General features: G+C 39.6%; 1 protein-coding gene across 4 annotated transcripts in view; it reads left to right on the top strand.

Annotated features, from left to right (window-relative positions):
* Nucleotides 1-20,794, top strand: part of CEP170B (centrosomal protein 170B) — a 121,538-nt gene extending 100,744 nt beyond the window's left edge. For 2 of the 4 annotated variants that reach the window (XM_089522660.1, XM_089522662.1), the window contains 7 exons: nt 3,082-3,241; nt 6,274-6,297; nt 10,771-10,914; nt 12,349-12,437; nt 13,216-13,309; nt 13,728-13,779; nt 14,483-20,794. In XM_089522660.1, the coding sequence (XP_089378786.1) occupies nt 3,082-3,241; nt 6,274-6,297; nt 10,771-10,914; nt 12,349-12,437; nt 13,216-13,309; nt 13,728-13,779; nt 14,483-14,724 (805 nt within the window). In that variant the 3' untranslated portion in view covers nt 14,725-20,794. Of the gene's footprint in view, nt 1-3,081; nt 3,242-6,273; nt 6,298-8,313; nt 8,353-10,770; nt 10,915-12,348; nt 12,438-13,215; nt 13,310-13,727; nt 13,780-14,482 lie in introns of all 4 variants that reach the window. The other 2 variants (XM_089522663.1, XM_089522661.1) reach the window with 2 other exon arrangements.
* Nucleotides 20,795-25,706: the final 4,912 nt, after the last annotated feature.

Below are 25,706 nucleotides of genomic sequence, written 5' to 3'. Positions count from 1 at the left end.
TTAAGAAATAGTTAAGGAAATCTAAAAAAGAAAAATAATAAATTTAAAAGGAATGAGAAATTTATATTAAAAATAAAGGGGAAAATAAACATCTGTGGATGGTTGGGAGATATACAAGTACAAGGTGTTGGTTATTACCTTTAAAGCCCTAAATGGCTTGGGTCCAAGCTATCTCAGAGACCGCCTCTTCCCATACAATCCTCCCCGTGCTCTCCAGTCCTCTGGGAGGAACTTGTTGCAGCCTCAAAAATCAAGGCTTGTGGCGACCTCCCGGAGGGCTTTTTCTGCTGTCTCCCCCCGGCTCTGGAACGACCTACTGGACGAGATCCGTCAATTAACATCTTTGAACAGCTTCAAAAAGGCTGTCAAGACGGATCTCTTCAGGCAGGCCTTCCCAGACTGAAATATCCCGGCCTCAGGATCTCCCCCCTCCTCAGTAATGTCTCCAAAGCCCCCCTTTTCTGTCTTTAGAACTGAAGTTGCAGTGTTTATCGGTTGGTATTATTTTTCCATTTAAAGAAAGGAGCATGCAAAAAGGCTGAAGATGTTTTGCATCCCACCATGTGCAGTCAAAGGGGAGGGGGGATAGCAGTACTGTTTCCTAAAATAAATCATTGTTATCACAAGTACTTAAGGGAGTGCACATGCTAAAGCTGGATGCTTGCCTGGAATTCTCCTGGCATCAGGGTGCCAAGTGCTCTGTTGAATTTTGTGGGATGGCTGCCCCGTAATTGCAGTCTTAGTCTTCCACCTCTGCTGCCGTAGTTTCTGAATTAAAAGGGAAACACAGTCCAGAATAGCAAGTGAGACTTCAAAGAGAAAAAGAAATCCTCCCCCTGTTTATGTTGGGCTTAATCACGTAATTGAAGCATTAGGAAAAAGTGATTCAGTCCTAGACAAACCTAGTCACTCAATTAGTCATGCAGTTCCTAAATACTGGTTCAGTCGTGTGTATGTGACTTTTTGTTTCCAAGGAAACAGCTGAAATATATTTCGGTTACTTTTTGTGCAGAACCCTGGTCGCCGCATAAAAAGTAGGGCTTCAGCTTGAATCACTAAATACAGGTTGAAAGAAAGAAATTGGCAGCATGAGCTTTCATAGACTTCAGTCTACTTCCTCAGATGCATTATTAGAAGTAGTCTGAAGTCTACAAAAGCTCATGTTCCCAATTTCTTTCTTTCAGTTAGTCTCACAAGAACTCTCTACGTACTGATTCAGCACACTACAAGGCTATGTCTTTGAGTAAATACAGGTTGAGTCTCCCTTATCTGAAATGCTTGCGACCAGAAAAAGTGTGCTGGATTTCAGAGTTTTTTGGATTTTGGAACATTTGCATATACATAATGAGACACCGGCACCCATGTGTAAACATCAGATTAAAATAAAGAAGTAAAAATAAAAATGAAAGTTAAAGTAATAATAAATAAATAAATAAATAAATAAATAATAAACAAACAACAACATGAAATTCTTTTATGTTTCACACATACATAATTTTCTGCATGAAACAAAGTTTGTGTGCATTGAACCATCAGAAAGCAAAGATGTCACTATCTCAGCCACCCATGTAGATAATTTTGGATTTTGAAATGTTTTGGATTTTGGAATTCCAGATAAAAGAGATTCTACGTGTAGTATGTTACTCAACTAAAGGTGGGTTGATTAACTGTTTATGTCCCTAGGGAGGAAAAGTATAGATTTAGGGCTGTGCAGACTGGCCATTAAGGCTGGCCTGGGGGAAGAGTCGGGGCGTGGCGTCCATATGACGCACATCCTGACTCCGTCCCCATTGTGGCATAATTCCGCATGCCACACCATATTGGTTTACAAATTGTAAACTGCTTAGGGAATGCCAGTTCACTGATAAATGGTTTAGAAATGTAAATGCTTTTTCTATTGCTGTTGCTATATTCTGTCCTGGTGCTTGAGTTTCACTTTGCAAGAGTGGGAGTGACGGTTTTAGTCAGCAAGGGCCAGTCTGCATCACTGAAGCAGAAAGTTAAGGATGTATTTGTTTAATCTTAAAAACTATGTGACTGTACTATATCAAAGTAAATCAGGATTTTTTTAAAAAAGCAAACAATAAAGGCACTTTCTAATAATGAATGTTAGTTCATTTTAATCAGGTTGAAGGGCAAGTTAATTTAAAATCTGTCAATCAGGGAGCCATATTGAAAAATGCAAATGTATTGACATATAATTTATTAGTTGTTTAAAAACAAATTATGATAATCTGCAAAAAATCATTCCATCTGTTGACAGTCCTCGTTAAAAAAAAGATTCATGTTTTGGCAAGCCTAAACCCACAGAAGTGGACTGTGGGTAGAATCAGAGCTAAGATCTCCTTATCTCCCACTTTAAGAAGGTGGAGTCATAACTCACAGAATTCAGCATCCTAGGTTCAATCTGTGCTATGTTCCAAAAAAAATTGGTGGTAGTAGGATTGGGTCAGACAGGTCCCTGACAACTTGGTAAGCCATTATCAGAGCACAGTATATCATACTACTTAGATGTGAAGCAGAAATGCTAATGTTTGACCATTTTATCTTGGCAAGTGAGGACTAAGAATTTCCACAATTTTCACCCTGATACAGAGAAAATAAATATTTTTGCACATTTCTCACTGGTATTCACACACTCCAAATTGTTCCAGGAAATTATTCTGTGCAGACGTGTATGTGGTTTTTTGCCTAAAAATTGTGTACCCAAAAAAACCCTCCACAATTTCCACACAATCAAGTATATCTATGAAAAAAAGAAAGCAATCGTGCACAATTTAAGTATAGCACAATAGTAATCTTGTCCAGAAAACAGCAAACTGGAATAATAAAATTACGTGGCAATTTTTTGTGCTCGTGCAAGATTGTTGTTGTGTAGTATTGCAGGAGTTTTTTGTAGTACAAGATTGCTGCTGGGTTGGAGAACGTTGGGTAAGAGTGCAATGAAAGAGTACACAGTCTTCTTCCAATTATTTTCCCCACTATGTCCATGTTATAGATAAGATTGATTAATGGATTGTGCTCCCATGATATGCAGCCAAATATTCATCACCCCACAAGTTAACTCATGCCATTTTCCAGGTTAAGCCAGACCTTGGTGAAGGATGTAGCAATTCTTGCTCGAGAGATTCACGATGTTGCTGGAGATGGAGATTCCCAGAGTTCATCAGGAACGGGACCAAGCACTTCCCAGAGTTCTGTGCCTAACACCCCAGCTTCTACTATATCAGCAAGGGAAGAGGTAAGATGACAGCTTAAGGTGGATACAAACAAAATGGTGAAGCAAAAAGAAGTTTTCTTGGCTCTCACACACTCAGACTACTCCACTCTTACTTAATCCTTGTGGATTTAGAATTTCTACCTACCTTCTCCTTAACTATTATTTCTGTTCAGTATGGAGAAACTTTAGCCTCTCTCTTATGCCATCCCAATTCAGTGAAGTCAATTTTAGGTGCTCCTCTTTGTTTCTTGGCTAATTTTTCGGTTGACAGGGAAATAAGAGAAGAAGTAGTTCGTGTGTGTGTATCTTTTTAAATTATTGTAAGCCGTTTTAAATCTAGTTTGGGAGAAAGGCAGAATATAAATCCCATAAATAAATACATAAATAAATAATAAAAAATAAATTTGTTACTGAAAACTGTTGTGCTGCACTGAGTTTCCCCCATAACATTGTTAATGAAACTCATGACATGAACATGACATTGATACATTTTGCATTTCATCAATTTTTCCATTAGCAACTAATAATGTGAAGCAGGAGCAGAGAATGTGTTGAATGAGATATGATGCTAGACAGAGGTTTGTAGTTGACAGTATTAATCTCATGCTTAGATCTCCCTCTCGCCTGCTAGCATTAGCAATAGCGTTTATATTTCTATGCCACTTATCGGTGAACTCAGCACTAAGTGGTTTACGATCTGTAAACCAATTGCCCCCAACAAGCTGGTTACTCATTTTACCGACCTTCAAAAGGATGGAAGGCTGAGTCAACCTTGGAGCCCCTGGGATTGAACTCACAACCTTGTGGCTGCAGTACTGACATTTAACCATTGCTCCACCAGGGCTCTGCTAATCTCAGTTTCTGAAGTGTGTGACTAGATATCATCACATCACATATTTCTCAACTTCTGTTCCATGTGACTACAGATTAGTTGATGTTGGGCTGGGATGAGGTGGGGAAAATGTACAAAATGGTGGAATCACTTCTGGTTCCATCCTAGATTATGTATTCAGTTTCTTCCTTAAAGTCTCATCTATCAAATTCTGAGGGTAGATAGTGGAGATTTGCTTTAATCTGGTCCAGTTCTCTTCCCACTGAGACTCAATTTTTAGTCTAGAGATTATAATTTAAAATTTAGCACAATCTCCCACCCCTCATCATTCTATAACTGGATAGAATAGCCTTTCTACATTAATTTCAGATTTTCTTCTCCATCTTATTTCATTGTGCAGATTAGATTTGCAACTATTTTTCCTTCAATTAAGATTGCATGAACGCCATCTTCCTCCCAGATGGACTATGGCTTAATGATGGTTCTTCTTCTGATTAACATTCATATAGCATTATTAAAATGCACACAAACTTTATGTCTATAAGATGTGAAGAATACTTATTAGTATTGATATCCTTGATAGAAAAGAAGTGAATCAGCTCTCTAGACATCCTAATCAGAGAAAGGTGACCAGCTGTGAGATTCTTCACACTTTAGGACATTCATAGGCATAACTGTGTTACATATCTAGGGGTAGTCGTGTTGGCCATACAACAAAGTAGAATAACATCCCAAATCCGCAAAACAGCTATACCTTTATTGGACCAACCAAAATGTACACAATACATCATACAGTTGTTTTTAGTTAAGATTCCTCATACAGTTATTCTTAGTTAAGATGATATGGAAGGATATCCATTAGCCAGAGGCCACTCCTCCTCCTTGGCTATGTGTGCTCTGGGAGACAGAGAGTCATAAAGTTCAGGAAATACAATTTAAACTTTATTTATTGGCCCAATAAAGGTATCACTGTTTTGTTGGTTTTGGATGTTATTGTACATAGCTGTGTTAGTCTGGATCAATGTACAAAGGGATCTTGCAAAACCTTTGACCCCAACTGACAGAAATAATTTGACAGCATAAGGTTTCATAGACTTAAGTATTCTTCATCAGATGCAAGATCCCTTTGCATTTTGGGACTTCGTTGGGGAAAATTTGATTGCACAATATGTTCTGGGCCAGAAGACTTCTTTTGTGCAAAATACATTGATTTGGGCACATTTTTTGGTATTAAAAACACATGCAGGAGAATGGAATGCAGTTTTCCTGTGCAGGAAATGTATTTGTGTTGTGTAAATTTTATGCTGGTTGTGCAGTTTCATGCAATTTGTGCTAATACATAGATTTTTGCACAGAAGCACTATGTGTAGTTTCACTGCACAAAAACCACATGTATATTCTGCACAAAACCTGAGACTTTGGTGCAGAAAACAAAATATATGCACAGAAAGCCATATGTATTTTTGTGCGGATGAATTTTTCCCAGCATGGTATCAAAGTATGAATAGTGCAAAAAAATTTGCAGAGAAACTTATATATTCTCATGGAGTGGGGAGAATATTTCTGAAATCATATGTTTTTGCATGTGACAATGGAATATGCAAAGATTTACATCCCTAACCAAACAAACGGTCTCTACACCAGTGTTCTTACACTCTAAAATTCAACATGAGAGAACACCAAAGGAAGAGGAGGTAGAGTAAAGAAGGAAACAATACACACACCTTTGCACTTTTCGTATTACAATTTTTTTTTTTAAAAAAAAATTACATCCCTTGGATTATATTACTTTTCACTAAAATCTCTTTGCCTTCTTTGGCCCTGCATTTCTGGAATTAGAATAAAGTCTTCTTCCTTTACTGTTATATGGTTTACAAGAGTGGTATCATAAAAGTGTACAAATCCATCTCCAAACCCCCAAAGGCAAGACCACGAAACAAGTCTATTAAAAATGCCTACTCTCTGGACCTTTACCCAACCTGGTCATCCCAGTATTAGAAGTGGTTTTGTGCCCCCTTCCCTTTAAATATTTTTGCTGCTTCCCCCCGCCCCCATGGATTCACTAGGTTTTCCCTTGCCCAGTATTGTTGACTGGGATGGGGTGGGAGTGGGTCTTATGATATAGTTTTCCAGCAGACAATAGATAACATTAGGATTAAATTACATACTTGCAGGTCTTGTTTGGAGCTTCCAAATAATGATTTTTCCTCTTATCTCTCAGTTTCACATGGACCTTTTATTGCCTGTAAGTAAAATATTAATAGACTTGCACCCCCTTCAATGACACAGATTAGAATAGAGATACAGACTTCTTTGTGTGTGTGTGTATGTGTGTGGTGTTTTGTACACATGCAAGTCCCCCACCCTAAAATCTGGATGAACTACCTAACCTCTAGATGAAACTAAAATATTTTAACACCCACTATAAACTACCTAATTTGATTATATTTAGATAGAAAAGGGATTCCTGATTTCTGGCAAAGCTATAAGAGGATAATAGGTGTTAAAAGGGCACAGTGGAAAGACCTATTAAAATGCAATCACCTTACATTAAACAATAGAATAAAAAGCACAATGTTTTAAAACATTAGTGGGCAAATTGCAGCTCTGAAAACCATTTTGTTTTCTTCCACCTGTCCCTCAAAGCTTCTCAACCTCTCAATTTTTTTAAAAAAAATCTGGTATTATTTTCAGACAGTTTTTGTCCTAAAATCATGCTGAAAGCCCTCTCACACAAAGGCATGAAACATGAAAAAATACCCCATCCCACTCATAGAAACACGCCTGAATCTTGAACTCCCTTCATATGCCTCTGTTTTTGTCTGCAGTACTTCTCAAAATGGCCACAGGAAGAGACGTGCCTTCACATCCGATTGCCATTTTGAAAAGATCTGCAGAGGAAAATAAAGGTATTTGGGTTTGCTGGGAGGGAGAGTGTGGTCCATGGAAGGGGCTGGGGGGGGGGCGGCAATTGGCTCTAGCTGTCATGCAATTGCTCACCCCTTTTTAAAGGCTCTTGTAGTAAGGCTGTGGATAAAGTTTGGCTGCTGCTGGCATATGGAGAGTTATTGTCCAAAACAGTAACTTTTCTAAGCTCTGAACTTGAAATGGAAACCCCAGCCCTCCAACATGTCTTTGAGAACTCACAGTTGCATCCTCTGTATTGTCAGAGGCAAAAGATTGTTGTGGAGGAATGAGTAGCCCGAGACAGTCTAGGTTTGAGCATTGGAGATCTCCTCCCTACAGACTTAGTTATTGCCAGGATTTTACAAGCTAAGCCCCACCATCCAGGTGACATCTGACAGTGTGCTGTCAAAGGATTCTTACATTCAGAGTATACTACTCAGTGCTATTACACAAATAGAACAATTTGTTACCTCTTTAACTGATAGTATTTAGGATTATTTGCTAGAAGGTTGTTCGGTCCTGTCAGTAGAGCACTAAAATGCTTTGACAGAGAATTATAAGTCTTCAGAGAACTCTCACCAAACTCCAAATCCCAAGATTTCCTAAGACAGAGCCATGACAGTTAAAGGATTATCACAGCTATGTAATACAGCGATGGTCTTAGACTTCGCTGTGTTTTTCAGTGGCACTTGGTTGGTCTGTTTTCCTAATGCAGGGCATCCTCTCTGCACACCCTTGCTAGCCTTAATTAATTAATTAATTCTGACTTTAAATAGAATCAAAATTATGCACCAGTTTTAAACCATATTCTACACTGAGAAAAGCCAGTTTATTTTGCATAATCCTCTTTCTCTTTGACACAGTTACGTACCAGAAGGATACTTTATCATATATGTTCCAAGTTCCTTGATTAGCAAATATTGGATTGCCACAGTGAATAATATCATAAACGTGAGGGGCCATAGCTCGCTGGTAAAGCCATAACTTTTCATGCATAGTATGTCCATTCTGGGTTCAGTCCCCAATATTTCTAGTTAAAAGGATTTTATGCACCAGGACTAGGAAAACACTAACTACTTGAGAGAACTACTGGAAGTCAGAGGAGATAGCTATGGGCAAAATAGACCCAGCTCAGTATGAGAGATCTTTGTACTTTGTGTGATAGGTTGCAGCTTTCTGTGACAGCATTGCTGCTATTTTGATTTGATTTTTGCCTTCTTTATGACACTATCCTGTACCTTGCACTTTGGCTTCTTCTCCCTGTATATGTCTGTGCAGATTTTCCTAATCTTATGATCAACACTGATCTCGTTCTCTCTCTTTCTGTTTTTTTTCTTTCCCTTCCTGTTTTCAGATTGCTCATTCATCTTTGCGGGCAGCAATTTCATCTCAGGTGCATTTTCCATCCCACTACTTTCAAGCATTTCACTGTGTTTTCTTTACTGTGTTGATCGGTTCTAAGCTAAGAATGTAATTCTTTTTTTAAAAATGCTCTGAATCTTCATGATATCAGTATTCTCTGCTTTGTCACCTTTCCTTTTTCATTTCTGTTTTTTTTTTTAATTTCATTTTTCTGTGCTTTAGAATTATATACACACATCTCATCCTATCATACTATACTTATTCAAAACCAAGTTCAAAAGACTGATGGCTAGGAAAGGATTTTGTTAGGAAAGGATTTTGTTAGGGACTAATGTTTTCCCCTTAACTCCAGCATCCATTTCCTTGACCAATGACCTCCTGACGTTTGACATAATGTTGATGTGGAATGTATGCATTTCAAGCTTAGTGCACATATGACAAATATAGATAGTTGTTAATCTATTGCTTTAGGGTTTTCCAGACTGCGTTGTTAAATGGGGGTGGGGTGGGGCAGAGGATAGAGCTCTACCTGCTCACACCACCCTCAAAAACAGTGTTCCCATCAGCTTTTTCCATGGATGCTTGAATATTCAGATGTTCTAAATGGGAAACCTCCATGCATACAGTGAGGACTGGGCCCATATTTTGCATACAGTCTGCCCACCTCAACCATGGACTTTGCCAACCACGGATTTATCTGTGGATTGCTCCATCCCATTCACCCCAATGGCAGTGTTTGCATGCAGCTGTGGGGCTGCAGGCCCGCACTCACAGTGCGCCACCATTAACACCAATGGAACTTGAGATCCCATGTTTTTTGGCATCTACGGGGGTTTCTGTGTCCGGAACGGAACCCCTCAGGATACGAAGGGCTTCTGGTGAGAATAGGAAAAGCAGGCACCAGCCAACCTCATTAGACCTACCCTCAATCATTTGGTACGCAGCAAAAGGGTCTCATACTAAATGCCAAATATTATTGTGGGGGGCAGAGAGATGTCTTGTCAGTTGAGAAATTTCATAATGCAATAGTTTAAGATTTTCCTTCATTTCGGTAACAAGAATTCCTAACTTTTCTGATATACAGGCTAAGTCTCCCTTATCCAGAATCCCAAAATCTGAAATACTAAAAAATCCAAGACTTTTTTCATAGGTAGTTGAGCTAATGACACCTTTGCTTTCTGATGGTTCAGTGTATACAAACTTGGTTACTTGCCTCCAGATGTTGTTACACTGCAACTCTCATCATCCTTAACTAGCATACCCAGTTGTGAGGGATGCTGGGAGTTTCAATCCAGCAGCATCTTGAAGGATCACACATTCCTCATCCACTGCTCTTCATAATCAGAAATGTTATATACTTGGGATCCCCACTTGCTTTGAACAGCCTCTGCTCATATAGGTGCATGCATGTTGTTTTCTTGTTCACACTTTCACTGATCAGGAGGCAGAACCAGGGGGCACAGTGAGGGTCCAAACAGGGCACTGAATGCAGCCCCACTGCCATTTTCATGTGTTCAGTGAACATGGGGAGGGATGCTGCTGAAAAGATATGTAGAGGGTTTGTGTTTATTGGATTTATGCACATGGGAATTCTATTCTAAAGTGAGCACTATCTAAACATTTCAGCAGGGACCTGGGGAATGGAAGAGGTGCACACTACTATGCATCATACCACTAGTAGCCCATCTCACATCGTCTTTACCCATTTTACTGACTGCATGTAGGACTGATATGCACAAAGTAAAGACCAATATGGTGGAGTATTAATTGAATAGCTTATTGAATATAGAATTATAAGCAGAATGTGCTGTTAAATAGTTTATGACATAATATTTTAACCATAGGTAATGATGAGGGGGGGGGGACTTTAGGTCTTTGGAATGACTTAAAAAGACTGATTAGGGTTAGAAGTACACAGGTCATGAGGATGCTGCTGAAAATATTGCCACTATAATGAATTATATGTTGAATTATTCTCAACTTTTAAGGGGGGGATTGAGGGTTTAGGGTTGTATATTTTTTAATCTTTGTAAGCCACCCCAATTGCATTTTTTAGAGAGGCGGGATATAAATAAATTTATTATTATTATTATTATTATTATTATTATTAACTCCCCTGCCCCCTTTGTGATGTGATATCATCATATTGTGAGTTTTCCTGATTTCCTGCCAACTGTAACCAGTAATGTTGATCTTAGGCATGAAAGCATGCTGTGTGATGTTATTGTGCCATAGAGTTTGTGTTCTTATAAATTTCAAGAGAGAAAAGGAAGAATTTCATATGATACAATTTTCATCAGCATCAGCATGCTGTGCATATTATGCCATTCCATTATGGTTGGTATTTGGTGGGAACTTGATACTTGGTTCTTTCTCTGAATCTATATTTTTACTTCTTGTCCTAAACTGGACATACTATCAGTCTTCCAATGTCTGTGTTATTTTAAAGCTGGTCCAACACATACCAGAAGCAAGTCTGAACTACCAGAAGGTGCCTCCAGGGTCAATGGGATTCCATGATTTTGACCAAAATATGAATGACAGTCGAGAGGAGGATCTCACAAGAAAAACAAGGATAAGGAACAGGGAAGAGGTGGGTATATCTCCCTTGGATGGTTTGCTAATAAAGTAAGTATTACACATATTTCAGGATTTCTAAAATGTATGTCCCCCTGCTTCCAGTCAAAACTAAAACAAAAACCTTGTGGGGAAAATAACCCCTTGCCCAAGGCATCAAAATTTCCATATTTTTATAATTTTGAACCCAGAATCTTAAAGACGCCACAAGAAACATACCTATAAGGCCTTGCATTGTACCAGACCATCTGGGCGATCTAACCCAGTGTTGTGAATTCTGATTAGCAGGGGTTTTAAGCAGCATGGTGTCCTGAACAAGGAAAGTAGTATTCCCACTATATTCTGCTTTCCAGACCTGCCCTGGAATATTGTGTCCAGTTCTGGGACCCATAGTTCAGGAAGGATATTGACAAGCTGGTGTGTGTCCAACAAGGGTGACCAAAAGGTCTGGAAACTGAGCCTTATGATGAATGGCTTAGGGAGTTGGGTAGGTTTAGTTTGGAAAAGAGAATACTGAGAGATGACATTATAGCCATGTTTAAATATCTGAAGGTATTATTATTATTATTATTATTATTATTATTATTATATGGCACTGTAGATTTACACAGCACTGTACATACAATCCGTAAAATAGATAAAAAATAAACCTGCCCATGCGTAAATTCTATGACATAATAGCATAATACATATAAAATATTACATACTAATACAGGAAAGGGTTCAATAAAATAAGGCAGCAACAAATTAAAAACATCAAATAACAATCACGCAATGCCTGGGAATACTTCCCTGAACAGCATGGTCTTCAACTCAGTTTTGAAACTGATCAAAGAAGTGATGAGGCATGCTCATGGGGGAAGGAGGAGATAAAGTGAACTTATTTTCTGCTGCTCCAGAGACTGGAATATGAACCAGTGGATTCAAATGACAAGAAAAGAGATTCCACCTAAACAGCAGAGAGAAGTTATTTACTGTAAGAATTATTTCAAACTCTTAAAATTCTCTTATTCTTTTTTTTGTCCTACCTAGATTTCTTTAGTATTGCCTGGTGGTCTCCTGTGTATTAAGCTTGGCCCTGCTCAGCTGCCAAAATCAGAAGAGAGCATTTTTGTTTAGGATCTTATGATGGTCGTGCTTCTTATGCCACCCTTTAGCTCCACTTATCAGATCAGGTTTTCATCTAGCAGTGATACACTACAGGAACTTTACTTCAGCATTCAGAATAGGACAGTGTTCTCCATTACACTTGAGAATAGCAAGGGGTCTCAGAAGGTAGAGTTGAGAGGCTGCCTTCCCTTGTACCACTCAATCAGGATTTAGTTGAAATCCCGTGGAAAATTCCCCCAACCACAGGATTATAATCCTGTTGTAGTAATATTTTAGAAAAGATACCAGTTCCCATTGCAAGAAATGCTACCATGATCGTTTGTTTCTGATTGTGTTTCAGGTAATCTTTGACAATTTGATGCTAAATCCAGTGTCCCAGTTATCGCACACTATCCGAGAAAACACAGAGAACCTGGCAGAGAAAATGAAGTAAGTGAATGTCTTTAATCTGAACTGCACCAAGATCTATCCACCCACTTCTGTCACATTTTGCCCTTTGTTCTTGAACCAGAATTGGCAGGGGTTGTCCAGATCATTTGAGACAAAGGGCAAAATACCATCTTCTTTACTTTGTATCCATCAGCTCAGTGGACTGGCAGTTGATAGTTACTTCAGTGCTCAGAATGGGACAGTGTTCTCCATCACACCTAGAACAGTAGGTTAGCTTGCAAGGTGCAGAAGCAAGAGGTCTCAGGAAGAAGAACCAAGGAGCTGCCTGTCCTGCTGCCTAAGACAGCTGTTTAATTTTGCTTCCTTAAGAGGAAGGCACAGATGGAATGAACTTTTAATGTGGCAGAGCTAAAACGTAGGCATATAAATACTGGAATCTAGGGTTGTGTGTGATAAATCTCCATTTTTCAGATTCTCAATATATGCCAAGAATAATGAAACAGTTTTTCATCCAATAGCTTCAGGATACTTGAGAATTAACACATACATACATCCTCCACAATGATGAGAAACTGCAGCTTTTTCCAAACAATGAATTTAAGGATCTGGATTAGCCCACAGATAGTCTTGCTTTTGCTTTTTTAAAAAAATACTTGATAGATCACTAAGAGTCTCTGTAATATTCCATTAAAAGGGACTACTGTGTGTAAACACTTTCTTACCTTAAGATGATTTACTGCTTTAAAAAGCCCCATTTATTTCTGAACATGTTTTTCAAGCTTTTGACAAAATTTTAACCTTTATGTGTTTGTATCAGAATCCTGTTCCAGAATACTGAGCGAACGTGGGAGGAGATGGAAGCCAAAATTAATTCTGAAAATGAAGTGCCAATTCTAAAAACCTCGAATAAGGTACAGTATCTTTGTCCTAAAACATGTGCTGAGTGGTTTGCTTTTAAAATAAGATCTTATCTGTGTGAAATCCTTGGCCTCTTGTGTTCATAAACATTTATACAGTATTTCACTAAATGTAGGCAGTAAGCATATTTATTTGAAGTTGGGATTTACAGATTTGGCTTTCTTGTGGGTTTGAGTTTATTCCCTCTTGTCTGTTTTTGAAGGGGTTGTGTTGCATAACTATACCAAGCTTAAAAAGTAAACATTTAATTCATACACATTTTAAATGAATAACAAAAATTCAAATTTAGAGGAAAGGGCTGAACAGGCATAGAACTAAATGTAAGATTTCATAAGAAGCAATAGAATCCCCCCCCCCCCCGAGTTCCTACTCAGTGTTCTAGTTACTTACCATGTTGTTCTTTCATGCTAGGAAATAAGCTCGATTCTGAAGGAGCTACGCAGAGTCCAGAAACAACTTGAAGGTTTGTTGCCATTTCCCTTACTTCCCTTTACTTAGAAGGAACACTTCACACACAAAAGCCCCAGAGCTTGCAAACATAAATTTCTGGACTACAGATCTCTGAATTCCCCAGCCAGTAGGGCCAGTGGCCATGTCAACTGGGGGATTCTGGGAGTTTGAATCCAAAACATTACATTGCTAATTTCTGAAACATGCTTTGTGCTTAATGGCTACAAATTCAAGTGAGGATTTGTGTGTGTGAAAGAGCCATCACAGATTAGACACCATAGACAGAGCATTCATATTGCTAGGTTTAGCCTCAGTTATATTATTTTAAGAAAAACAGTTCATGTGTTTGAGGGAGCAGCATGGTGTGTTGTGATTGGAGCATTGGACTAGGACTGGGAGATCAGGGTTCAAATCCCCTCTTGTCCATGTAAACCCACTGGGGGGCTTTGGGCAAGTTACACTTTCCTCAGACTTAGAGGAAGACAGAAGGCAAAGAATCTTGCCAAGAAAACCCCACGATAGGTTCGCCTTAGAAACACCATAAGTCAGAAATGACTTTAAGGCACACAACAACAACATTCTTGTGCTTGCATATGAGTAGGCAGGTTTCAAGTCACAGAGTTCTGGCACTGGGCAAAAGAAAAGTATGTGCGAGCTTTGAGTCCGCTTGTATTCCTGGCTAGATCTCATCATGCTTTCTTTTCTCTTTTCTGCAGTTATAAACGCCATCATTGACCCAAGTGGAAACTTGGATATCCTTGCCAATAATAAAACATCCTCTGCTATGCCACAATCGGCAGCTGCTAAAGTCAGGACTGCTAACAGCATTTCAGGACCCATGTTGGAAGCATTATCTCCTGTCAAGAAAAGAAATTATGCACAGAAATCAAACTTTGGTTCTAATAGCCTGCAGGATGGCACTGTGTTTGTTCCAGATGGGGAGAAATACGTCATCTGATGGAATATTTTCTAGTGCTTATCCTCTTGTATGTAATCTACCGTGGTGTTAGTATTGTGTATGAGTGGTTGTGGGCAAGTCTGCGTGGAGCAGTTGTTTAGATTGCTAACACATTGCACAAAAGAAAAAAAAGGTACAATCTATGGTGTGGGGGGTGGGTGAGTGAAAGATCTCTGTATATGCCTTTTGTGAGCGGGGTGGGAAGAAACTAGCACTGTGGAACAGTACATATTCAGCATAGAGGCAGACTCCGATTTTAATAGAAAACTATCAGTGCATCATTCCTCCAATGTGCCATAGCAAAACTGGCTTTGTATATTTTTCACTCCATACTGCCGAAGCACTACTACGTTCTTGTATCTAGCTTGTTCATAGCTACTTGTTTAGTTGTATAGAGGCTCCATTTTGAAAATGTACCTTCTTGCAGGGGGCACTGGGTGGCTGCTGGTGCTGTATATTTATTTTTAAATAACAAAGCATTAAATCATTCGACCAGAATTTACTTTTCATTGTCAGGGTAAGTGACACAGCAAAGGAAGATTTCTTTTCCAAGAGCAGTGACTTCCAAACCTTTAACAAGGAGAAAACAAAGATGACATTGATTCATTTTACTTCCAAACAGATGGCTTTCACTATTTCACTAGGGACAGGTAATAAAATGTGCAGATGATGGAGAACCAGTGAATAAGTTTCCATCTTTGTTTTTCCTATGCTCCTTTAGCAGAGAAGTTCCAAATATAGAGGTTTAGGGGACACAAATCAAAGAGTGGTCAGGATTTTGTCTAACAAGGTTGCCAATCTGAAACCATTTCATGGTATTTGCTGTGTAACAAAGCTTTGATGTGTTCCTAATGGCTTTTTAATACAATCTACAGAGTCTTCTGTAAATTTCAGAGAGAATAAAAAGCAGTGGGCAGTGATGGATAGTTGAAACTGTAATCCCTTTCGATTCTTCTAAATGCCACTGATATCTTTAAGAACATAACAGTACAGGCCACTCTTGCATTCAGAGAGATCTTGTATTGAGCAGCAGCAGAAGTGGCATAGCTCTACGTCCTGCCAGCTCCAGGATTTTTTGAGGCCTTGGGCAAAGCATTCGCTGTCAGACCAGGCTTAAACTGCTTGGCTAACAAAGTGTGCACACACCAAGAATTATCTCATGTTCACTCTCGGATGCCCCATATGAAACGGGAATAGTGACTCTATTGAGTCAGTGGTCCCTGTGCTGCTCTGATGCCCAACTTGGGATTCTCTGGAGCCAGCCACAGAGCTAGAAGATACCCAAGCACAAACATGGCAATGTGCAGTACCTCTACTCTCCACAATGTAGACTGAAGATCATAAAAGTTGCCACAGGTTATGCTGCGATTCCAGCTATTGCCTTACATAGCTTACATGAATGTGGGTGCCCAGAGATCTTGGAAATATTATATCTGATATTTTCTTAGATGGGGTTCATAGTTTCAACCTTGTGTGTTCTCTGTGTTGATGTCAATTAACTTATTCCCTCCAACACTCTACATACTATTGTTACTTCAAGTGTTCATACCAAAAGGAAATACATTTTTGACATGTGGGTCAGGACACGCAAACAAAGCAAGAATGATGGATCACTGTCAAAGCAATAGCTTAAGCCTCATTTCTCTTCTAATACTGGTGCCACCCTGTTACCATTGTATCCAAATATGTGACTTCTTTTAGGTTTAAGAGAATAAATACATCAAGCAGGTGATGCTTAAATACAGTATTACTAGTACAACTGTATGTTTTGATACAGTTAACACCAAGATTAATTTTGCAGTGATTCTGAGATGCATGATATTAGGAATACCAGATTTTTTTTCCAATTAAAAGACACGGTTTTCTATTTCTATTTGCCAAATTAGTGCTGGTTTGTAAGGGGGTGGGTGGGAATGAAAAGTTCATCTGCTGGAACTGCTTGGTTTTGCCCACTGACAAAGTGAAAAATGCATTTTATAAAATACCTCTTGTTCTGAAGTAGTTATGGAAAAAAAAGAGAGAGAGAGAGAGAGAGAGAACAAAAGCCCCTTGTTTAATTGTTGAAAATAGGCAGGTTCGGGTCATTTGAAAAACAGGTGGTGTATAATAGGAAGGCAGCCCTCCAGAGGTTGAACTGTAGCTTCCAGCATTTCACACCATTGGCTTTATTGGTTAGGACAGTGGTTCCCAACCTTTGGTCCTCCAAATGTTTTGGACTTCAGCTCCCATAATGCCCGACGTTTAGCCATGTTGGCTAGGAGTTCTGGGAGCGAAAGTTAATAGAGTCACAAGTTTTGCATACTTGCTTTTTCACCAATGGAGGTGACTTCCTGAGTTTTAAACTGATCTTATCTTTTGGAATATATTTGAGATGCCATAGTTCAGTGGTGAGGAGGTGGTAAGTATGCAGACATTGCCAGATTCAATTCCTGGCCTCTCCAGCAAAGAGGATACCAGATAGCATGAATGAGAAAGACCAGAGCTTGAATAACTTACCTTTTGGAACTACACCACCTAGAATCCCCCAGTTAATGTTGCCAAATCTGCTTAGGCTTTGGAGACCGTCTTTGAGGCAGAGTAGAGACATGGATAAACAGGAAAAGGCAATTTCTACTAGTAGAAAAATGATCCCATTCACTACAGCCACTGGCCATGGAGGATTCTGGGAGTTGAAGTCCAGAAAAGTAACTTATTCAAGGTCTAATTGTTGGTTTGTTGTAGGTAGAGATTAGAAAAAGAAAGTTGCTGTAACTGATAGACACAAGTGCATGAGACCTGGCATTGGTGAGTATAAATATCTGTAATAGAGAAAAATAAGTTTATTGTCATTAAACTTTCACACACTGAGATGATAGAAATCAAATTGTCCTGGCAGATGAACAAAATATGCAGCCTTCCTGTGTTTCCCTCCACACTTCTTGTGGAAGATCTATGCCATTTCATTTGATCTGGTCTTGTAACGTGTGCCTGTCTTAGAGCCTTATCTCATAACAACAACAACAACAAAAAAAGCTGCAATGGAGCGATAGAGAAGCGGCTTTCTCATTGCCTCTCCGCATGCTGTTGTATGCTCCGCATACTTCCATTTCATCATAAAAGTGTGCCTTTTGCTAAACAGGATGTTTCCAGCATGACAAAAGGCACACTTTAATGACCATCTCCCTTGGGAAAGAATACAAGTGCTAAGATGTCATGTGGAGAGGCAAGGAGAAAGCCACTTCTCTGTTGTGCCATCTTGGCTTTCTTTTGCCATGCAATGAGGCTCTTAGATACTTGGCTCTGAGGGGCTTAAATAACATCAGTGCTTTTATTAGTACAGGACAGGATTTCCAAATGACTGACTGCAGAGTCAAACCCCATCTGCTTTTCAATCCTGTATGGTAGTTATACGTAAATTCAGCTCTGAGAGCAGTTAGCCATGTTGGGGAAATATCTTCTGCAGAACTGGGTAGAGCTTGGAAAAGTTACTTTTCTGGACTACAATGTAGCCTTAAAAATAATCTTGTTCGGATGTGGGCATGTGGTAAGATGTCTATTTCAAGGCTGTACAGTTAATAAAACATAAAAGTAGTGAGTGGCATATAGTAAGTTCATGAGACCACATGATCAAACACTTGTTTGTGATGACTTTCTTGCTGGCCATAGTAAGATGAACTGATGTCTGTATCCACCAATTTTTAGCTTGATGGATTGTTATCTTGTAATCTTTGATCCAGTTCTTCATAATCCTTGATTTATTCTTCAGGACTATGCTAAAAGTTGTTTAATTTACTTCAAATGAATAGCCTACAGGGCTAATTGGATCACAGAACCTTTCCATCACCCAGCTCTTCACTGTAGCTAAAAGTATATCTGGTCCACCTCCTAATTTTTGCATAGGGCCTACATATGGACCAACCAAATGTACACCTAAACAACTTGTTCATTCTCTTATGTTAGTCTGTGCAGTGATCCTTGAGGCTGAGGCATTTTGTGTGCTCATAATTTATGCCCATAGTATGTCCTTATGCCAATACTAAGGGAGCCTAGGGCCCTGATTAGGATTGCTAAGTGATAATGGTATGATCCTACTATCCTGCTGCTCACAGCACCATACATTAATCCAAATCAAGCCTGTATGTTTTATATTTCAGTTTGGTCTGTATTGTGTCAGATGCAATGAAGCCAAAGAGGAAGCCACATGACTAATCTTTTCCCCAATTTTGAATCCTAATGTAGGGGTGAGGAAAATTTGACTTGCCAGATGTTTTGAACTACAGCTCCCTCTAATACCTTATCATTGGACATAGTGGGTTGCTGATGGGACATTTAGCCCAAGCAATCAGAGGGCTAAAGATATCCCATCTTTGCTGCAAACCATATGTATTTTCCCTGCTTTACGCTGCATACAATGTGTTAACCCTTCATCTGATACTTTAGAATAGTCCAGATCCAATTTACGTTGGGGTCATGACTTTCAAGTTCTTCAGGGTTTGTGTGTGTGTGTGTTTGGGTTTTTCCTCTGGCTGAGTCATGAGCCATTTTGTTTTCATGAGTTTGTGTGTGTGTGTGTGTGTGTGTGTGTGTGTTATTGGTGTGTTATTGCATGTTTTCTTTTTAAATTAAATCTACATTTGGCTGGTGATGTTTCAGGGGAATAAAAAGCCTATATCCCATTGAAGCTCAGTGGTGAATTGGGTGTCTGGTTGCCTCAGGATTCCTTTTGAAAATTTCTATAAGCTTGACAAGAAATGTTTTCTTTCTCATGATCATTGTTAAAAACTTCTTGTTTTATTATGATTGAATGAATGTACATCCTGGAAAGAATGCCAGTCTGCTATGAGAGAGTAATGTGGTGCTGTTCTTATGCCGCTGCTGGCAATAAAGCTGAATTAAGTGGCAATCTACAGGGCCAGTTTTACCCTGGTCAGAGTCTTTGCATAAGTTTGAACTGTCTGTTGTTTTTTTTCAAAGACTGAGGGCCAAACTACAAGAGATGGTTCACTCTACATTTAGAAGTAGGACTGCTGGTAAAAGATGTCTGCTTGTTATAGCAGGACCTTTTCTTATTGCCGTACCTTGCAGATCAGCTTGCTAAGTTTTATGCTTGGTCATCATGAGCTAAACATGAGCTTCATTTGCAGAGATTGGTTTTCAGGATCCCATTTCAGAGTCACCTGGAGCTAAACATGGGCTTTATTTGCAAGTCTTACCACTCAGGCATGAAGTTCCATGAGATTTCTGTCACGGAAAATCTAAAATGCTGTCATCTTCTACAGGGACATTTCTAGGGGAGTTCAGAGCGCACTGGGGTGCCACCAACATAAGTGATGCTGCTGATCTTCTCATTGCAGGCTCCCTGTCTTGTGCTTTTTAGCCCTTAGAATAGGTCCAGATTGTGGGCTAACGTGGTTGGGAGTGAATGGCCCTGTGTCATCGTTATGCAAATTAACGAAAATGTTTTCTTGGAATGTTTACAGATAATCTACTTTTTAAAAAGATGTACAAGTGCGAGATGCTACTGATTTTTCATTTTGTTAAACTTAAGCTAGGGTTGTTTTCTTTTCTGTTCTTTCTTTCTTGAATCCAACAAATTCACACATGACTTTTGCAGCTGTAAAAAGTACATTAACTACCTGTTCACTTTCTGATGTGCCCCTTGCTGAATTGTGCCTAAATAATCTGCTGTTGTTATGCTGCTGAAAATATTTTCTGCTGTTCAAAAAAACAAAAAAATGTCCACAAGATCATCCATTCCATCTGCATGCTACACAAATGCAAGCTGAGCTGTATGAAAGTATAGCTGAAATTCAACTTTGTATAAGTCAAAACTGTTTAAATGGAGTTAATTTATTTTGGTCTTTCTTTTCTTTCATTTCTACATGCTCCTTCAAAATATGATGTACAATTTTAAGATTCATTGTTGCCCCCCCCCCCCCCACTTCCATCTATAGAGAGTGGGGCTTTCTTTTTCTCTTGTTTTTTTTAATAGTAATTTATTTTGTTTGGTTGATAGGCAATTTATCTGTACATTTTTGTTCCCAAGTGATGATGTGGATGTCTTTCGAAACAAAATAAATGGTTATTTTATATAATTTTATCACAAATTTGCTATAATAAATCATTCTTTCTGTTTTCTGCGAGATAGTTTATGAATGGAGATAGATGTTTGTCACAAATTTCTGGAGTCCTTTTTGAGTGTTTCATTCTTGGGAAGACAATGTACTAAATGCTGGGGAGCCAACAGACAAGAAAGCATATACTACAGTCTTCTGAAGACTAGAGAACATGTCACTATGGGACAGAGGATTGGATTTGGGATGGATTGAGACTGGGCAGATGAGCGCCAAGATTAAGGGATTCCACCTAAAACATTAGGAAGAGCTTGTTTGCTGTAAGAGCTGTTTCACACTGGAATAGACTGCCTCAGAGGGAGGTGGACTCTCCTTTGGAGATACTTAAACAGATTGGCTTGACCATATCTGAGGAGCATTTAGTTGTGTATTCCTGCATGGCAGGGGGTGGATTAAATGGCCCTCGTGGCTGCTTCTAACTATGATTTTTGTGACCCTATATTACCTAAATTGCAAGGGGTCCCAACAGGGTATCCACAGATTGTATTCAGTTGGGAAATTATTCAATTGGGAGCAGCAAGAGATCTTTGATAACGATATCTGGGATCTCACCTATGTACAACAGGTCCGAGAACCAGAACTCTCACAGTGGAAAGTACCACTTAGGTTTTTTGATTAACAGCAAAAAGGGGAAAACCACTATTCTAGCAGTAGCATTCACACACAAGAACTAATGAACTAAAGAACTAATGAAATTAAAGGTAGTAATGCGTAGCAAGGTTGAGGTAAGGCAATACTTTTACCAGTTCAAAGCAGAGCTCCAGTCAGGGGAAGTTGGAAGTGACAGTGGCTCAACAAGGCTGTCTGAAATGGGGGTGGGGGAGTTGGTGGGGGGTGGGCTGTGTTGAGAGCTCAATAGGAAATCGGTCTTGAGGCAGTTGGGTGGATTTTACAGGAATCCCCAAAACAAAAGACTCCCATCTACAGTTGCACCTATATTGAACCTCAGCTTATGTGTCAAGGATGGGGAACCTCAGTCCCTGAGGTTAACAATAGCCCTCCCACTTTGACTATTTGGGTTTTGCCACACCTTCTTCCCCATGACATAATCATTTGGTGATTCTCCAGCTTTTCTATGTCCTCCCTTCTCAAAAGTTTAAAGGCCTCTCTTATGGCTTAGTTATTGCCAGTAAAAACTTTATGTTAAAATACACAGTTTTGCCTTTGAACTGGATTAAGGTGGCTAAGGTCTGAAGCAGTTCCAAAAATAGGTGGACATGTGATGGCATATAAGTAAAATAAGCAAAGTACAACAGAGAGCAGCACAAAAATTGTTGAGTGTGTACCCATTTTCATTCGTGCGGTTTATGTGAGACTAACAGTTCCCTTGCGTTTTTACTCAGTTGCTCCTGGAAAAAACATACCCAAATCAAAGTGTGGTTTCTGGAATTTATATATTTTTAAATATTTTCAAAACGTGGATGGTTGAATCTGTGGATCAAGAATCTGTAGTTACGGAGGGCCAACTGTATTTTATACTGGATCCAGAACATGGTTAGTATTTGGATGGAAGACCACCAATGAATACCTGGTGCTGTGAGCTATATTTCAAAGGAAAAAACTGGCAAAACCACCTCTGAGTATTCCTTGCCTAAGAAAACCCTATGAAATTCATGGGGTCACCATAGATTGACAGGCAACTTGAAGGTGCATGTGTGCAGATGCATGCGTGTGCGCACGCGCGCGCACACACAGAGACAAAGTCTCCCAGAGTTCCATGTGTCACAAAAATGCTTGTGTACCACTTTCTGGTTCAATGGGTCCAGCTATAACTGAATATTGCAAAGACCTTCACAGTTTAAGTCCCAATGTATTTTCTTCTTGGGCTGCTCCATAGTATCACGACATTTGTTTCCAATTTAAAGCCCTAAATAAAAGACCTAAATGCAATACAGAAATTACAATGCATAAAATTTACAACCTTTGTTCCCTTCTAAACTGTGACTGTGAATTCCATGGGGTGTGTAACATGATCCAGGACTGGCTGACACACCTCCAAGCCTAGGTTAGGATCCTTGACAGTGTCTCCATCTTGTCTGGATTCAGTTTCAGTTTGTTCTTCCTTATGCAGCCCATTATCTCCTTCAGGCATTCATTCAGAGGAGACACTCGGTCCTTAGCTGATGCCGTTTCTGACGGCATGGAGACGTGTATTTGCATGTCATTGGCATACTGATAGCACTCTGACCCATATTTCTGGATGATCTCACCCAGTGATTTCATATAGATATTATACAGTGTTGGAAATAAAATGGCACCTTGTCGTATGTCATATAACAGCTTCTTTTTTGAGACCCCAAGCACCACTGGAACCTACCCAGATGATAGGACCAGAACCATTGAAGCACGGTGCCCCCAACTTCCAAAACCCTCCGGTGTTCCAGAAGGATACCATAGTTGATGATATCAAACACTGATGAGAAGTCCAAAACATCAATAGGGACACACTCCCCCATCAATTCTCAGGTGAAGATCGTCCACTAAGGCATCAAGTGGCAAGAAGAGAAATAGTGAAAGACAACTTTGTGGCAATATGGAATCTATTTATATCTCAATTTTGGATTTAATAATGATATAGATTAAGATAAAGGACCTCCAGGTAAGGCCTGAAATCCAAAAATATTTTTCATTCAAATAATTCACTTCTTTTTGGAGGGTAAAGATGAGGCCTCTTCAACTGGTTTTAGGCTTGGGCATCCTCACATCCCATTGCAGCCTTTATTGCTACAACAAACTTAACATGGCTCTCACCCTGAAAAATCTATCCTAGCATTTTCAAGGCTTTTGAAAAATGATTAACTGTCACCAGTAAAAGTCACTGTCTCTTTCTTGGCCTCTGTTGCATATCACAGATCGGTTCTGTCTGATGGCCACTTTCTCTCTGACTTTTATTTATATATAGTGATCAGATCTGCGACTTTTTAGCTGTAAAGGGGAAGTTCAGCCAGTGGTGCATGTAGACAGAAAAGGGGGAAAAAATCTGTTGTGGTGAGCCTCTCACCAGTAACACTTCACAGTTGCTGAGTGTTATTGCAGCGCTGATAGCAACCATTTCCATTCCCAATAGATCTGAAGTATGGCAAGGTAAACCCCCTCTGAAGAGACTTGCCAAGAAAACCCCATGACAGGGTTGCCATAGGTTGGAAACGACTTGAAGGCAAACAACAAACAAGGCAAAGTTGCATCACCTGGAGACAGCTTCCAAGAAGGTAAGTGTATGTCTTAAAAAAATAATAATCTGGGATATACCTGGCACAGATGACTTTTAAGACAAGCTTGGAAATGGCACCAGGAGTTGTAACTTGCTCCTGGTGTCCATGCTTTTCAGGACACCAGAAAAAGCAATTGGCCACTTGATATGTCAGGATCAGGATTCTTACAGGGCATAGATCAGTATCAAAACAGATGCTTGGCATGTGTACATTTCATTTATCCCACCAACAAGAGATCCAGAGCAACTCATAAGATTCCAGATTCAATCTCTGGTACCTCTCATTAAAAGAGGGCCTTGAGTTGCAGGTATTGGGAAAGAGACTTCTGCCTGAGTCCCTGGAAAGCTGTTGCTGGGCTGAATGGTTCCTAAACACTGCTGTCCCAGGTGGACTACAGTTTCCAGAAGGCTTAACCAGCTTGGTCAATGATCAGGGATTCTGTTAGGTGGATGACTAAAGGGTGAGAATCACTTGGCGGGGAGGGCAAAGCTGAGCTAGGTGGACCAAATGTATATGGCGGTTTCATAGGAAGTAGTTATGAGACCTTCAGAGCCATGTTAGTTCTGTAATAATAATAATAACAACAACAATAATAACAATAATAATGTATTTATTTTTATCCCGCTTCTCCCTCTACTGGATCAAGGCGGGTAACAGCAAACAGTATGATGACAGTGTATGCATTCCCCATGTTCTTTGGGACAGTGATTCCCAAGTTTTCATCCTCCAGATGTTTTGGGCCTCAACTCCCATAATTCTTGTTGGTTGGCTAAGTACACTATGGCTTCTGGGATTTGAAGTCCAAAACAAATGGAAGACTAAAGAATGGAAACCACTGCTTTAGGAGGACAATGATCTTATGTTAGGAAGAACTTCTTGATGCTAAGAACCATATGGCAGTGAAATAAACTGCCTTAGAGCATGGTGGAGTCTTCAGCTTTAGAAGTCTTTAACAGAGGTGGGATAGCCATCTCTCAGGAGTGCTTTCATCATGTGTTCCCCCATGTCATGGGGTTGTACTAGATGACCCTGGTGGTTTCTTCCATCTCTGAGTAGTACTTACTTATATCTCCAGCCATCAGACAGTACAGAAGGATGGTTGAACAGTGGGGGAGAGCAGGAGCCCATTCATCTTCACTCTTTCAGTCTATTCTCATTCTTGAGTTCTTGATCCTCCTTTAGCTAATGCAGTGTGGCCCTCCAAAGGTTCTGGACTGGATTTCCCATTAGACCTGGAGTGTATCTACAATGCACATGTATAGCAGTTTGATACCACTTTAACTACATACAGGATCCTGGCATTTGTCAATTCGTGAGATTCTCCACTGCAGTTCAGGGACAGAGGTCTAGCAGAGACTTCTGTAGACCTCATTAAGTCACAAATCCCAGGATTTTGGCAGAAGGAGTCATGACACTTAAAGTGGTACCAAACTTATATAATTGTTGTGTATAGCTATACTCTCAGTCAGCATTGAGGAGTGCTGTGGAAAGGTGGAAAATAAGAAATAAGGAAATCCCCGTACTGGAACAAGTCTTTTCATGAAACATGGTAAAACAGCTTTTTCATATAATGTGTTTTATTTATATACCGCTATTCCAAAGATCATAGCGGTGAACAGCAAGTAAGCTAATTAGCAAGTAAGCTAATTTGCCCCCA

Source organism: Sceloporus occidentalis, unplaced genomic scaffold, assembly GCF_023333645.1.
Source record: "Sceloporus occidentalis isolate IW3139 unplaced genomic scaffold, rSceOcc1.0.p SCAF_4, whole genome shotgun sequence".
In the NCBI taxonomy this organism is placed as follows: domain Eukaryota; kingdom Metazoa; phylum Chordata; class Lepidosauria; order Squamata; family Phrynosomatidae; genus Sceloporus; species Sceloporus occidentalis.
Note: the sequence above shows the minus strand (reverse complement) of the source record. Positions and strands in the feature narration are given on the sequence as shown.